Genomic DNA, 16,261 nt, shown 5'->3' with positions numbered 1-16,261 from the left:
ATCTTTAAAATAGATATAATAGTAACTTCCCATTGGAATTTTTATTAGACTAAGAAGAAAATATTTATAAATCAAACATCTATGTCTTTCTTTAAGCAAAAGTTACTCTGCAGTGTTGTTAGTTTTATGAAATTACTTTCAGGCAGAATTGTTTCAGAATTGTGGGTAATTTTGAGAGTTGCTAGTTATTCAGAACTCTTTGTTGATGAGTAGTAATGGGAGCCTGGATTACCTATTTATGAAACTTCTCTGTAGCATAGTTTAATTTGAGAGCACTTGATTTTGGAAGTAAATAAGAGGGTATTAAAAAAGTAAAAAGCTTTTACTAGAAAGTTTTTTACAGATGTTATCTCCTAGCTTTTACTGCTTTTTAATCCTGTTTCCATTTTCTGCAAATGGCATATTTTTTGCCTTCTTTCCCATGTCCTATTCAACATATGGTGTACTATGATAAGAACTGGCTTTAAGAGATTGCACCAAGGATGATAGTAACATACTTTTTGTGAACTTGTGTTCTTCATTGATAGTCATACTAAGTGATTATTTACTGATTACTTAGAAGTCACAGAAAAAAGGTGAAGCCCTGAAGGAGGTGGGGCCTCCAGGATGATTTTGATTGAGGAGTTCACATAGCATGTGTATCAAGTCTTTAAGACCCACTGGCAGGGGGGTGGGGGTGGCGGCTTTGGTGCTCTGTAGTTAATAGTAGCAGTTTTTGATTGTTGTTAAGAAGTAACATTGACAATCAATTTGATACTTTTTTTTCCAGCCTTCCTTTATGGCAAGATTGTCATGAGCTATGGAGTAAAAAGCGGAGAAGACAGAAGCAGATGGGCATGACTGATGACGTGTCCACTATTAAAGCCCCCAGAAAGGACTTGTCCCTTGGCTTAGATGACAGCAGAACCAGCACACCTCAGGGCGTGCTGCCATCTTCACAGCTGAAACCTCAGGGCAACTCGAACGTAGCACCTGGTCAGTAATGCTTCCCGTGCGTGCTTGGGCTGGTCTTCCCTTGTTTTGTGGCTAACGGTGATTATATTGCTCCAGTGTTAAACCATTTGTGGAAAATAAGGTTTATTCACCAAACTTCACATTTCCCTGTTAATTGCTTGTGCCAGTGTAGATGCTTCAGGCTGCTGGCAACACAATATTAAGCAATCCCACCGAAAAATTAAACTTCTAAAGAAAGCATCAAATTACATACGATTAGTGAGTGGTCGGATTTCTCTATAGCCTTTCTCTCCGTAGTACAGGAGTCAATAGAAAGATAAAGGAAAAGAGCCAAAATTCGTAATAGAAGCTCTTTTTTTAATGGCCTCAGATTGCACTTACTAAATCTCCCATTATGTTATAGAATCTCAAAGACTGGAATCTTCTATCATGCCAGCAAAGACTTGAAGTGTACAGTAAAGAAGCATATTTGGGGGAAACAAATTTCTTCCTCTGACTCAATCTGTTGTAAGAGTAAGCTTCTTCATGAGAATTAAGCCTTTTCAGTGTTGTTGGAAATGTCACTCATTCTGTCTTTTAGTTTTAAAAATCAGTTGATTTAAAACAGATCTGATCAGATTCAACTTTTGGTGGTTGAGTATAAATATAGAGTAGATTAGCTGAGAAAGCTGGAGAGAGATTACCATGACCGCTTTCCTGTGTGATCTGCAAGCTTAAACTTGACCTTGGTCAGACTGCGTTAAAGTGCTAGTACGTGTTACTTTACAGACAAAAACAGTTGTTATTTGTTGGTCAGGGTTTCATTCTCTTTGTTGCCCCCCCCCCCCCTTTTTTTTGACTCACTGTTAAGAAGTGAGAATTCTGGTTTTGTGAAATAGGAATGAGTCCTCTCTGCACGTCCGTCGTCATCGGCTGTTAGTAAGAAGGTGCCCTTTCTGTAGAGGAGACAGCGTGGTTACAGAGTACTTCTGAGGTCACACAGAGCCTGCCTCTGAGGCAGAAACGTGACTGGAAAATGAGGGGAACTGGCTCTCGGCGTGCAGCAGACAAGCTTGGCTCCTTCCTTATTAATGCCTGGGGGTCCCAGGGACTGGCCAAAGTGTGTTTCAGGTTAACCTGAAAGTAACTAAGAAGTAATAAAAAGTATCTTAAGATCTATAAAGAGAGAAAATAAAAAGGTAGCATTCATCATCAGTTTCTCATCTTTCTGGAGTGGTTCTTCTATTCACCTGTTACTCTTACAGAAATTGCTTATCAGCACAGTGCCCCTGACCCCACACGGTACCATATACCCTCCAGCCTTATCATGTGGGACCCGAGAAGCTTGTGCAGGAACCTGTCTAAATGATCATGTGTCTAATCTGAAAATTGAAAAAAAAAAACAAAAAACAACAGCTGAATCTGTTTTGCTGGTGATTAGTTAATACCCTCTTGTGGGCACTTCATCAGCACGCTTCTGTCGGAGTTCCTAACTTCCCAAAGTGAGTTTGCTTAAAAAATGATTATTTGAATAAAGTACGTTTTATGAAAAAGTCTGCAACATTCCAGTTTGAAATTACTGCAAAAATAACGTTAAGTCCTTAGATAAAAAGCATTATTTTAGATTGAGCAGTACGGTGAGCAGAACTCAGAGGCTGGAATCGGCATATTTACGTTCTGATCTCGGCCACTTTTTAGAGTGTGGCCACTTTATTATAGAGTGTGTGACTTTGGGCAAGTCATTTAGTGTCTCTGGAGGTCAGTTTCTTCTTTAGTTTAAAAAAAACAAAAAAAAAGAGGGGAGGGGGACTGATAATAGAGTGTGACCTCCAGGTTATGGTGAGGAGTAAAGGGTATGAAATGAAATGTTCATACCCTTTACTGACTGACTCTCTGGGCCTGCCCCGACACACACCCCGCCGCCCCCACTCCCTCTGTTCCGTCACAGGTAGTAGTTCCTGGTCTAACTAGAAGATGATGGGCTTCTAGCAGTAGTCTCGAATTTCTTTGAAGTATTTACCCCTGAAGAGAACTTCTTCAAAATGGGCCACAGTTTTTGTTCTAATTAAGGTGCAGTTACATCTTAAATGGCCATGAAATTAGACCTAGACTGAGGTGCCTTTTCACAGTGTTTCTTAAACACTGCCCCACAGATGTGCACTTGAATATGGCCATACAGGGCCATTTGGGAGGGCGGGATGCTATGAATTATGGCAATTCTAATTAATACAAATTTTGTCTTTAGTAAAAACAGGCCCTGGACAACAGTTAAACCACAGTGAATTGGCAATTCTTCTAAACCTACTACAGTCTAAAACAAGTGTTAATATGGCTGATTTTGTCCAAGTGTTGAACATTAAGGTAAACTCTGAGACTCAACAGCAGCTAAATAAAATAAACCTTCCTGCTGGAATTTTGGCAACAGGTGAAAAACAGACAGATCCGTCAACACCACAGCAGGAGTCTTCGAAACCACTGGGAGGAATTCAGCCTTCTTCTCAGAGCGTGCAGCCCAAAGTGGAGACTGATGCTGCGCAGGCGGCTGTGCAGAGCGCATTTGCAGTTCTGCTGACTCAGTTAATAAAGGCCCAGCAGTCAAAGCAGAAGGATGTGCTATTAGAAGAGAGGGAAAACGGATCAGGACACGAGGCGTCACTACAGCTCAGGCCCCCTCCAGAACCTAGCACTCCGGCGTCGGGTGAGTGCAGAGAGCGAACCGCGAACACCGCGGCCTTCACACTGCTTCCGTGGCGTTGGGGAGTGTCTGTGGTGCATGGTGTTCAGTGGCATTGCCGGGGGAGATGTTCTGAAAGTCCTCTGGTCACTGGTTACAGGTGGTTCTCTTGGCCCGTCCACCCCTTGGGGGAGATTCTTGAACAAACCATCCAGGGTGATAGAACTCCTTCCGAAAGCCATAGGCTTAGGAAGAATCTTTTACTCCAGCTGCAGTGGCGATTGTCCAAGGCAGAAACTTTGATGTGTGCGGTAGCTTTGTTCTTCGGCCCGGAAATCGGTAGATGGGAAGAGTCCCACGCAATTCGATTTCTCAGTCCCCGTAGACTCGGGCGGTAGCCCGCAGTGTTGGCACTTACATCCCTTCCTCTCCTTCCCTCCCTCCCTTGCTTCCTTCATTTTTGTTTTTGCTTACTTGCGGGGAATGGGACTTCTCATGTTCTTTACGAGCACCCATAGGAAACTCACCCGGCTTCTTATGGTAACTTTTAACTCTCCTTTTTTCTGCTTCGTTGCACGTAGGGCAAGATGACCTCATTCAGCACCAGGATATGAGGATGTTGGAGCTCACGCCGGAACCCGACCGGCCTCGCATTCTGCCTCCGGATCAGCGACCTCCCGAACCACCTGAACCACCACCAGTCACCGAGGAAGATCTGGATTATCGGACAGAAAACCAGCACGTCCCCACCACTAGTTCTTCGTTAACTGACCCTCACGCCGGAGTGAAAGCAGCCCTGTTACAGCTGCTTGCTCAGCATCAGCCCCAGGATGACCCCAAGAGAGAGAGTGGCATTGATTACCAGGCCGGAGACACCTATGTCCCCGCGTCAGACTACAAGGACAATTTTGGATCTTCTTTCTCTTCTGCTCCCTACGTCAGCACCGATGGTCTCGGGGGTAGCTCTGCTCCGCCACTGGAACGACGCAGCTTCATTGGGAACTCCGATATCCAGCCTTTGGAGAACTACAGTACTACTTCATCTCATTCTGGCGGTCCACCTCAGCCTTCTGCCTTTTCCGAGTCATTTCCCAGTTCAGTAGCTGGATACGGAGACATTTACCTCAATACCGGTCCCATGTTGTTCAGTGGAGACAAGGACCACAGATTTGAATACAGCCACGGCCCCATTGCCGTCCTGGCAAACAGCAGTGACCCTGCCGCGGGGCCAGAGAGTACTCATCCTTTGCCAGCAAAGATGCACAACTATAACTATGGCGGGAGCTTGCAGGAGAACCCGGGCGGCCCCGGCCTCATGCATGGACAGACCTGGACTTCTCCGGCCCAAGGACCCGGGTATTCACAAGGATACAGGGGACACATTAGCACATCAACTGGCAGAGGTCGAGGCAGAGGGTTACCATACTGAGTATCTGTTTTTCCTCAGGCACATCGTTTTTATCTGGAAAGACTTTTCTAGCTGCAATTTAAGGCAGCGATCCAAGAGACTTGAATAATATTAATTCAACAACAGCTTTATTTTTATGTGGAAAAGGGTCTTGCATACAATAGTTAAAAAAAAAAGAAAAAAAAAACCTTTGCTTAAATTCATGCTGTTCTAAAAACTAGATCTATTGATTGTACATCTTCACAAATTCTAGTTAACGATTTTATTTTGTATTCTTGCAGTTTTAAGTGGATGCTAATCTTAGGGACATAAGAGTCTTTTATGGCCCTCTTGCAGATCTTCTGAACTATGCACATTTGTGCTTTTTTTGTAAGTTTGGACCAACTTTTATGTAACAGCCAACCAACCCCTCCCCCCTCCAGTTTTACAACAATCAGAAAGGGCACTGATTTATTTGGTATTTTTCTTTTTACAAAGCTGCCTTTAGTCAAAGGTCACTGTCCGTCTTTGCACCTGCTTTCAGTGTTATTGTGAAAGGTGTACTTTGTGCTCACTTCAGAAAATAAAACACAACCTTTCTCTTGATGCAACAGTTTTATAAACAAAAAAATGGTCAATGTTATTTTTGTTTTATTTTGCAGATTATCATAGCCGAGCAAAATGCATTCAAATGAAATAGTGGGTTTTATATGAAAAATATGGGGTGGGGAGGGGAAGTAAGTGCCTTAACAGGTAAGCTTAAGGTCTGAAAAAGCAGTTAACCTTTACACCCATTTGTCTTCTAGAGGGAATCAGTACACTGTACGGAAGGGGCGGAGCTCACGAGTGTTCGGCTCGCCTGCCCCCTTCCTGCTAGACCCATCCCCTCTGCCCAGCCCACTCTTCCTGCCTGCCTGTCTTTGGGCTGTGTTACCTTCCACTCTCACCTGTCTCCAGAGGAGGGCGAGCGCAAAAAAGGGATTAGAACTCCAGTCAGTCCCCTGTTACTTCCAAGAAGTTCTAAAAAGCTAGGTCGTCAAAGTGCTGAAAGTAATAGCTAAACGAGAACTCGGGAGGCCCGTTCCTTCAGGCTGCTGTAAGGTCCCTGTCTGTTGCCGCGGGTGATCGAGGGCAGCGGCGTAGAAGCAAGGCTGAAATACACAGGATTTGCCTGACTCCTTTAAAAGTTCACAGGGGGAGGGGTGGCAAACATCGTATCTTAAGTCACACAATTGCCATTTTAGGAAAAAATTAGCCGTTTGGTTTGTTAACTAGAAAACATTGCCTCGAATGACTTTATTGGAGCGAAAAGAAAATGTGAGAGAAAACCTCTTATCTTCCCTCCTCTCACCTTCTGTGAGGTTTATTATGACTTCTGCCAGACTCAGAACAACTTTAGCTCGTTTTAATATTTTTTCTTTCTTTTATTAAAAGCAACAGAGAATGACGGACTAACCCATATGTAAGCTGTAATGGTGTCAAGTCTAACTAACGTTTGTGCACGCTCACGCACATGCAGAATTATAATAATTCTTGAAAGGAACCAAAGGTGAATAACCAGTGTTTCCATTATCACTAAATGGAAAAATAAACTCTGGAAATGAGAGTTGTGCCAATTAACCATTTTGTTTTTAACTGTTCTCCTGGTAACTTACTTTTTGATTGGAATTGTAAATTGGAAGAACTGTTTTAGAATGGAACTTACTCCAGTTCTAAAGTCAGTCTTTTAACCCCCATGTCCTCTATCTGACTTGTGAACCTTCATTTCAAAACAATATATGGGAAGCATTATAGTTTGGTGACAGTAAGGATATTTTAAAGTGGATATTTTACCATTTTACTGCTATAAAATGAGTTGATGTCAGTTGATCATTTTATTTTTTTGATGGAATTTTTTTTTTTGTTGGGGATAAAGAAATGAATGGAAGAAAAATTATTTTGCTTTTATTTGAATATTGAGTACTAACAACTTATAATAAAACTACATTGCAGGAAGTGAAGAAATATTTTGAAATTTAGCAAAATAGCTACAGTATTCAAGTATCTGAAATTTTAATATGGTGAGTCTTAGCGCTTTAGACTTTCCTCTAAGTGACCGTATCTAAGTTATTCTTAATAGTCACACTCGATAATTCTGCTGACCATAGCAGCTAACCTAAAATTGAAGATATTTATGTGACATGAATAGCCTGTGTTTTAAAAATTAAATATTTTATATAAAATTGAACTGTGTTTGGATAGTTTTTCCAACATTTCAGTTATATTATGTTGGGAGAGTGGCTGGGAGGACAGGGAAACTGTTGCTTGAAACTGGAAGTTTGAACTATAGCTTCTAATATTACCCTAAGACATCATTAATTGTGAGACATACCAATTTTTATTGCACCATTTAGAAAAAATTTGCCAATTAAGCCACAACACAATGCATCAATTGTAAGATTACTCCCCAAATTCAGAGAGGTCATCCCATGAAAGAATCGATGAAATACGGTAGCAAGATCTTAATGCATCCCTTCCATACCATTTAATACTTTAATAAATTGGATTTCATAAAGAGAGCAAGGTCAGAAATCCCTAATTTTGTAGGTTATAACGGCAGTAATCCCTGAATATTCTTGAGTGTAATCTAAGGAACGTAAAATATTACTTAAGTTTTGGGGAAAGAAACAGGTAAGTCAGGTTGTGCAACCATGAGGATGAAAATAGACGACTGACCTACCAAAAGAAGGAATTTTCTGGTCTCCCACGTGAAGTTGCCTTTTGTATTTTCTGACCCGGCAAGTCTCTCTGCAAACTCAAATCTTGAGTCCGTTATTTGTTGGAGAGCTGTAGTCACCTATGAAATTTTTAAAGACTCACTATAAGGGGGTTACCGATGACAATGGTTTGGGGAGTGTGAATTAAGATGATGTTCTGGCTGTGATTCGGGGCTTGGTCCCGTCAGCGAGCGTATATCCAGGGCCCGCCGAGCGCCGGGTGCCATCCTCGCACCTGGGGTGCGTGAAGGCCAGAGTGGGTCACAGGCTTTTCAAAGGCCTGGAGAAGCTAGTGGTTCTTGCTGCTCAGCTGTGTCTACGTTACTCTTGAGTGAACATGAGAGACGGAAATGTGAGTGTGAAATTTTAAAGTCCAATTTGTATAGAGAACATAGCAGAACTAGGACAACTAGAAACTCCAAGGTGAAAACAAAGTTTAGGTCGCATCTGGCCAGTTTGTAATAGGCCAGTCGGCAGCAAATACCAGGATTTCTCAAGGAAGGTGGAAGGTAAAATGGGTTAAATGCTTCCCAGCTACTCTCACAGGAACTTGTGAGTCAGAGTTTAGCTGTTTGCTGGGAGCCTAATCCAATTTTACACAACCTGTCACTGGAGCCCCCCCCCCCCTCCTTTTTTAAGTAAACCTGAAATACAAGTTCTGAGTGAAGATATACTGATCTGGGATACTGGTTTTGGTATTTTTAACGACTGAACAGGATATTCCAATAATCTAACATCATCTGGTCTGTCTCCTCCCTTTATAGCTGAGAAAAATGAGATTTAGAGATGGGTAGCCAGGGCTGTCCCTCTAAGCCTTATCTAAATTCTGCAGGAAACACTTAACTTTTTAACAAGGAAATTGACTTAAAATGGTTACCAGTGTTACAGTAAAATAAATTTAGAATGCTGAACAACTAGTTTAATGCAAATGGCTTTAAAAGGTCAACTTTAAAAACAAAAACAATAGAGATAGTTTTTAAAAAGGAGGTTCATCTCTCTTTTTTTAAAAGACAATAGTTATTCAAATATGAATTTGACAGTAAGACTGAATCTTTCCTTTAAATTTATTTTCTATTTGTAAGAGGAAAGTCATTATCAGCCGGCCTGCAAACATTGCTTTTAAATTCTTTTAAGGTTTTATAATTTCCAGTGGTGTTATGAGGGAGCAATGCTTTCTCATTTACCAAAGCCTCTCCAGATAACTTTTTAAAGTGCTTTTAGTTTAACTGAAAATATAAACTATTAAGAGTTAATTGATAAGCTATCTAGGTATCCAGTTAGAGAGGGAGAAAACAGAATTTTGACCATAATGGAAAGAACTTGTCCTTTGAATTATGTGGACTAACAAATTCTGTGGGTTTTACTCCTTTCACCATGCCAAATGTCCTATTAAAATATTTTAGTTCTCATTGCATTCAAAATGAGGCCCTGTACGTGAGTCACCCCTTGATTCTTTTTCACACTTAGTTTGTTGTAAAGGTGTTGTACTTTATGCAAGAACTTTTAGTAAAGTCTTGTAACTGTGAAATCTAATGTGTTTAATATAAGCCATTTGTTTAAAAAAAAAAAAAAAGGCTGTATATGATAGTCTGTAAATAAAATGCCATCAGAATTCCAGGCCATTTTTAGCCTTGTTTTATTCTTGCTTGTCTCCAGAACAGACTTTCAGGAATAATCTTATTTGACAAAGATGACTCCGTGTTAACCATTGTGCCATGTTTTCTTTCTTTCTTTTACTTTTAAGATTTTATTTATTTGAGAGAGACCGCAAGCAAGAAAGAGCATGAGTGGGGTGGGAGAGCATGAGGGTGGAGGGAGAAGCAGCCCCCCCTCCCCCCATGGGAGGGACCCCGTGGGGACTGGATCCCCAGGACCCCGGGACCATGACCTGAGCTCAAGGCAGGCACTGTGCCGACTGAGCCACCCAGGCGCCTGTGCCACGTTTTCTTGACAAAGCTTAAAACCCAGAACACTTATTTTTTCTCTTTTTAGCCTGGTACACATTTGAAAGTGTAGGAACACATCCAGAGAACACATCCATTAATTAAACCATTAATATTTAGCCTTTGGTGGGTGTATATAAATGCCTATCTAATCTTTTTCTTAAAACAATGGGTTTATATTGCCTGTAAGTTGGTGGGGTTTTTTTCATTTAATAATACATTGTGAACATCTTTCTAGGTCAATAATTACATTCTACCCTCTTTTTAATGGTTGTAAAGTATTCCTTTATAGAAGAACTATAAAATTTCCTTACTGCTAGACACAAAATATTTCCAACTTTTCTGTTACAAATAACAATATACTGAAAATCCACATAAATACAAATACACACGATTTCCTTCTAAACCTCTGCCCTCAGGAAAGGTTTGTAAGTTTTATATTCATTCTTACTACTTTTCAGTTAGCCATGTTAAAACTTCTAAATCTGCCATTTTGACAGTTGATAAATCATCTTAATTTGTATTTCATATTCTTAAAGGTACAGTAATGTAAACTAATCACTGCATAAATAGGAAAGCTGTCATATGGGTTTTTTTTTTAATGGCCACATTGACTTTAATTATAATTTCTTTTTTTAAACTTTTATTATAATTTCTAATGATTTTCTATTGATTGAATATGATAATTGGCATTCTTATTTCTGATTTTACAAATGTAAATTGTTAGTATTTCCCCCATGTATAATTTAAACTATAGATTGAATATTTATGTTAAGAATATTCACGAAGCCCACTTAGGATCAGATGTTAATATTTTTTCAAATGCTTTTTCAATGTCTACCCTTATATTTATGTAGATTTTCTCCTTTGAGCTATTGATAATAGACACTATCTATGTTAGTAGAATCTAATATTGAGCCACTCATTTAAAATGTTGCTTATTCTATTAACTAAGTCTGTATTTAGGATTTTGTATTATGTTTATTCATAAGAGAGAAGTCTGGTTTTGATTAACAGGTTTGATAGCTTCGCAGAATAAACTGGAAAACAATCTCATATTTTATTTAATTTAGAATAGTTTATGTATTGTAAGAATTATCTGTTTATTGAAGTTGATGCTGTTTCATTTATACTCAGATACACCTGACTCTTCTGGAAGGTAATTCTTTCACAATTTTTCTATTTCCTCATGTGTTCTTGTTCTGTTCAGGCTTCTGTTTCTTGAGTACACCTTGATAATTTTCCTTTTTCTGGAAATTTGTCCTATGGTCTACCTTATATTCAAAATGTTTTTAGCATCAGGGCGCCTGGGTATTTATTTCAGCATTTTGAGTTTGGTTCCTTTCTTTTACTTCCCTGACTTATTCCTACCCTTTGAATTGAATTGATCCCTTATCGATCCACTTATTTTTCTTTCTCCGATTCCAAGACCATGTTAATGTTAATGAATTCTCTGAATGTTTTCTTCGGCTCCATCCCATGGGTTGAGAAGTGTGTGTTTTCGTTATTGTTTTCTCAATATTTGATGGCTGAGAATTTGATTGCTTGTTTAATCTAAGGGTTATTTAGGATGGTGAGTTTCAACTTCCAGGTGGCTGGCTGGGTATATTTTACTTTTTACTTTAGTTTTTTATTAATAACTTATAGTTTCTATTACATATAGTCAGTACACACAGTCTGCTATTGAGAATTTATTAAGGATTGCTTCTTATCCTAAGCACAGTTTTTCAGTATTTCCCTGGGTGCTCTGGTACAGGGTATGTTCTTTGGTACAACTTGTCATATAGCCATTAAATCAATTATTATTAATTGAATATGGGTAAGATTCTCTAGATCTTTACTTCTATGCTTCACTTCTCTCAAGGAGAAATGTAAATTCTCATTCTGCTCTTACATATCTAATCCTTTTTGTTTTATATATTTTATGCTATATTCAGGACTTACAGATTCATAATCTTTGTTCCATTTATTCAAGTTTTAAAAACCTTTAATTCTACTAGGTCCAGTTGTAATATTATCACAATTACTCGGTCTTTTGTCAGTTTATTTTATACTCTCTTCTTACCCCTTTTTTTCAATGTCACCTTGCTGGCTTTGTTTTTAACCTTTGCTAACTTTTCTTTTTCTCTCTTTTTAAAATTTGTGTTTTCGGGCCTTCTGTTGATTTGTGATGTTCCTATTCAGCTTTAGATGTTTGAAAGATGTATGTAAACCTATTTTTGAATGAATAATCTCAGGTATAAAGAAGTTGCTATAGACCATCACCTATATAAAAAGAAATCTGCCCACTTTCTAGCCCTCTACTTCCTTCTGTTTTTTTTTTTGTTTTTGTTTTTGTTTTGTTTTTTGTAGTAAAATTAATTATTTTAGCCTCATTTAAAAAATAATGATATTGGGATGCCTGGGTGGCTCTGTGGTTGGGTGTCTGCCTTTGGCTCAGGTTGTGATCCTGGAGTCCCGGGATCGAGTTCCACATCGGGCTCCCTGCATGGAACCTGCTTCTTCCTCTGCGTATGTCTCTGTCTCTCTGTCTTTCTCTGTCTCTCATGAATAAATAAATAAAATATTTTAAAAAGAACCATCCTGTTTAAAAAAAATGTTTCAGTTCTGTTACATAACTATTATAATCATTACCTAATATATCAGGACAGAATGTTAGACACGTCCATTTTAAGATCAGGAATGGACAAAGATGCCCATATATTAGTTACTATTTGGTATTCAACAGTTTGTGGCAGGTCTTTGTTACACAGTTAAGAAAGAGCCAGGGAGAGGAAGGAAGGAAGGAAGTGAAAAGTAAGTTTGGAAAGGAAGAGAAAGTTCTTAATGGCAGACTAGATGACTTTCAATGTAGGTGTCGACACTGAAGAGAATCTATACTAAGGTTGATAGCATTAAAATGCGATTTGAAAAAGTTGCAGGAAACATTGATACGAAGAACAAAGGGTCAAGAATAGCCAAGGTACTTTTGAAAAAAACCCAAGAATTTGGACTTGCTCTACTAGATACTAAGTTTACTGGGACCCTGGTTATGCACAAGCACAAATATTAAAGTCAAAAAGAGCAAATGTTTAACATACACATTTTCATGGGTCTGAGTGACAAAAATTAAAAATAGCGAGGAAGGGAATATGCACTTTGACATAGCAATTCCATTTGTGGGAATCTGTTATTCATAAATAATACCATTTATAAAGTAATAAGCATAAATAAATAAGCATAAATACCCTAAATATCCATCTATTGGAAAGTAGTTAAATATTGTCATGGATAAAAGTGAAGAAAGATTCCATTTGATTAAATAAATATGTCTATATATAAATGTATAGAAGACTTTGGGGGCGCCTGGGTGGCTCAGGTCATCATCCCTGGGTCCTGGGATCGAGTTCTGTATCCAGCTCCCAGATCAGCAGGAAATCTGCTTCTCCCTTCGCCTCTACCCCTCCCCACTGTTCGTGCTTTCAATCTCTCTCTCAAAAAAAAGAAGAAAAATAATTTGAAAACTAACACCGACTGTGGGCTATTATATAGCACAGTGGTTTAAAAGGCAGGTTTCTGAGCCAGCATCAGATTCTAGCTTTACCATGTATTGATCTGTATAATCTTAGAAAAGTCATCAAAACCCTGATTCTCAGTTTTTACATTTTTGTTTGAAATGGGTACAGTACTGAAGTTTTATGGGTTAAGTACCTTGATAGTGCCTGGTATAGAGTAAGTGCTTCATGAATATTTGGTCTTGTTTCTGACAGATTGGGTGGGAGTGGGGAAGGGCAAATTTTACTCTTCATTCATGCTTGCTTCTTATTATCTTTTTGTAATACATTTTAAGTTGGAAGATATCAAGTTCAGTCTACAAATAAGAACATTCACCCCAGAGGCTTTCCACAGAATATAAAAACTATCTTGAACTATATCCTGTCTGATCTCATCTTAAACATCCAAAAAGTGGTTAACGGAGAACTGTGTGTGGAGTTCATTCTTTCCTTTAAACACTAACGTTCACTACCTTCAAATTCAGAGAAATGATTTCTTTCTCTGTCTCCATTGGAGGAGATAAGAGAGGCTCGTTCTATGTTTGTTACAAGGAAATGGTCTAAGTCCTCCAGCGTTGGGACCACTCACTTTGAAAATTTAGGTCTCCAGCAGCGTTCAGATGGGCTCTCTCAGGCCACTGTTGAGCACAAAAGTTTCTGCCTTGGGTGGGCATCGGAATCACATGTCAAGTTTTATTTTTAATTTCACATTTAAACTTTTATGTAAATATAGCATGGATATGTTAAAGTAACATTAAGTGCACCTCATGCATTTTTATATATGTTTACACACCCACATAACCACCACCCATATCAAGAGAGACAACAATTCTATCACTCCAGGAAGTCATGCTCCTTCCCAAGCAGGACTCCCAGGAACTACTAAGCTAACTTCTGTCATGTTTGAATGGTTTTGCCTGCTCTTAAGTGTCATATCAAGGGAGTCAGAGAGGGGTGCCTGGGTGGCTTGGTGGGTTGGGCATCCAGCTTGGGCTCAGGTCATGATCTCAGGGTCCTGGGATAGAGCCCTGCGTTGGGCTCCCTGCTCGGTGGGGAGTCTGCTGCTCACTCTCCCTCTGCCTCTCCCCACTGCTGGGCTTGAACACATTCACTATCTGTCAAATAAATACATAAAAATCTTTAAAAGAAAAGGGAGGGGAGGAAACCAGACAGTATACATTCTTATTAACAACTTTGTTCCAATAAATGTGATAAATTAGATAAAACAGACAAATACAACTTAAGACCAGCAGAAGAAGAAATTGAAAAGTCTTACTTCTATGAGAGGAATTGAACCTGTAATTAGAAAATTTATCCCCCCCAAAACAAAAGAAATATCACTGTAGGCTCAGCATGCTTTGCGAATGAAAACTTCCAAAGACAGAAAAAGCAGTAATTCTACACAACTCTTAGAAATTAGAGATGGAATATGTTCCAGTTCATATTATGAGTTCAGCATAATCTTGACAACCCAAGCCTGACATGGACTGTATAAGAAAATTGCAAGCTAATATCTCATTGAATATCCCTCACAAAATGTTAGAAAATCCAGATTTTAAAAGCAAACAGTGATGGAGGTATGATGATCAAGTGGAGTTTACTCCAGAAATGCAAGGTTGGGCTAAATTTCATAAATCATTGCAATTTACCACATTCTCATGGTTAAGAAAAACCATACCATCACCTCAGTTAATGCAGAAAGTATGAAGATTAAACATCCATTTATGATAAAAAAAATTCTCAGAAATAGAAGGGAACTTCCTTAATTTGATAAAGAGTATTTATTTGAAACATATAGCTAACATACCTAGTGGAAAAATAGTGAACCCTTTCTTCCTGAAGTCCAGACAAGACAAGAATGTTTAACTATCACTGCCACTTGTCAATATTTTACTAGAGGTCTAAGCCATAAGGGTGAAAATGTAAAGATTGAAAAAGAAAAAAACAAATATGTCTTTTTTCACCGACAGAAAGTACAAAAGAAACCACAAACAATAAGTTAATTTAGTTGAATAAAAGATTGAAATGCAAAAATCAGTTGTATTTATATATACTAGCACAGTTGAAAAATGAAATTCAGTAATCAGGGATCTCTGGGTGGCCCAGCGGTTTGGCGCCTGCCTTTGGCCCAGGGCGCGATCCTGGACACCCGGGATCGAGTCCCACATCGGGCTCCCAGTGCATGGAGCCTGCTTATGTCTCTGCCTCTCTCTCTCTCTCTCTGTGCCTATCATAAATTAAAAAAAAAAAAAAGAAAAATTCAGTAATCACCAACATTAACATAAAAAATCAAATACTGGGGCATCTGCGTGGCTTAGCAGTTGAGCGTCTGCCTTCGGCTCAGGACATGATCCCTGGGTCCAGGGATCAAGTCCCACATCAGGCTCCCCACAGAGAGCCTGCTTCTCCCTCTGCATGTGTCTCTGCCTCTCTCTCTCTCTCTGTTAAATAAATAAATAAATAAATAAATAAATAAATAAATAAATAAGATCTTTTTAAAAAAATCAAATACTTAGGATAAATCCTACAAAAGAAGTACTAAAAACTACAAAACAGGGCGCCTGGGTGGCTCAATCAGTTGAGTGTCTGTCTGCCTTTGGCTCAGGTCATGATCCTGGGGTCCTGGGATGGAGCTCTGAGTTGGGCTTCCTGCTCAGTGGGGTGTCTGCTTCTTCCTCTGTCCCTCTTTATTGGTAGCTCTCTCTCAAATAAATAAATAAAATCTTAAAAACAACCGACAAAACATTGCCAGGAGAAGTTAAAGGAGACCTAAAAGTATGGAGAGAGTGAAAGAGAGAATGAGCCAGCTCACCAATAAATATATTAAGCTCACAGATTGGAAGCTTCAGTATTATGATGTCAATTCTACTCATACTGGGCTATCTATAGATTCAATGCAATCCCAATCAGAAACCCGGCAGAGGTGTACGCGTGTCTAAGAGAGAGAGAGAGAAAGAGACAGAATTGATATTAAGATTTAAGGGCAAATGGGAAAGGAACTAGGATAGTCGAGGAAACCTTGAAGAGCAAAGTTG

General features: G+C 39.1%; 1 protein-coding gene across 2 annotated transcripts in view; it reads left to right on the top strand.

Annotated features, from left to right (window-relative positions):
* Nucleotides 1-9,367, top strand: part of CDK13 (cyclin dependent kinase 13) — a 121,515-nt gene extending 112,148 nt beyond the window's left edge. Inside the window, exons 12-14 of one of the 2 annotated variants that reach the window (XM_038562660.1) lie at nt 770-975; nt 3,179-3,631; nt 4,189-9,367. In XM_038562660.1, the coding sequence (XP_038418588.1) occupies nt 770-975; nt 3,179-3,631; nt 4,189-5,036 (1,507 nt within the window). In that variant the 3' untranslated portion in view covers nt 5,037-9,367. The remainder of the gene's footprint in view (nt 1-769; nt 976-3,178; nt 3,632-4,188) is intronic. The other variant, XM_038562661.1, reaches the window with a different exon arrangement.
* Nucleotides 9,368-16,261: the final 6,894 nt, after the last annotated feature.

This window comes from Canis lupus, chromosome 18 (assembly GCF_011100685.1).
Source record: "Canis lupus familiaris isolate Mischka breed German Shepherd chromosome 18, alternate assembly UU_Cfam_GSD_1.0, whole genome shotgun sequence".
Classification (NCBI taxonomy): Eukaryota; Metazoa; Chordata; class Mammalia; order Carnivora; family Canidae; genus Canis; species Canis lupus.
The sequence above is the reverse complement of the archived record's forward strand: the minus strand, read 5'-3'. Positions and strand labels throughout refer to the sequence as shown.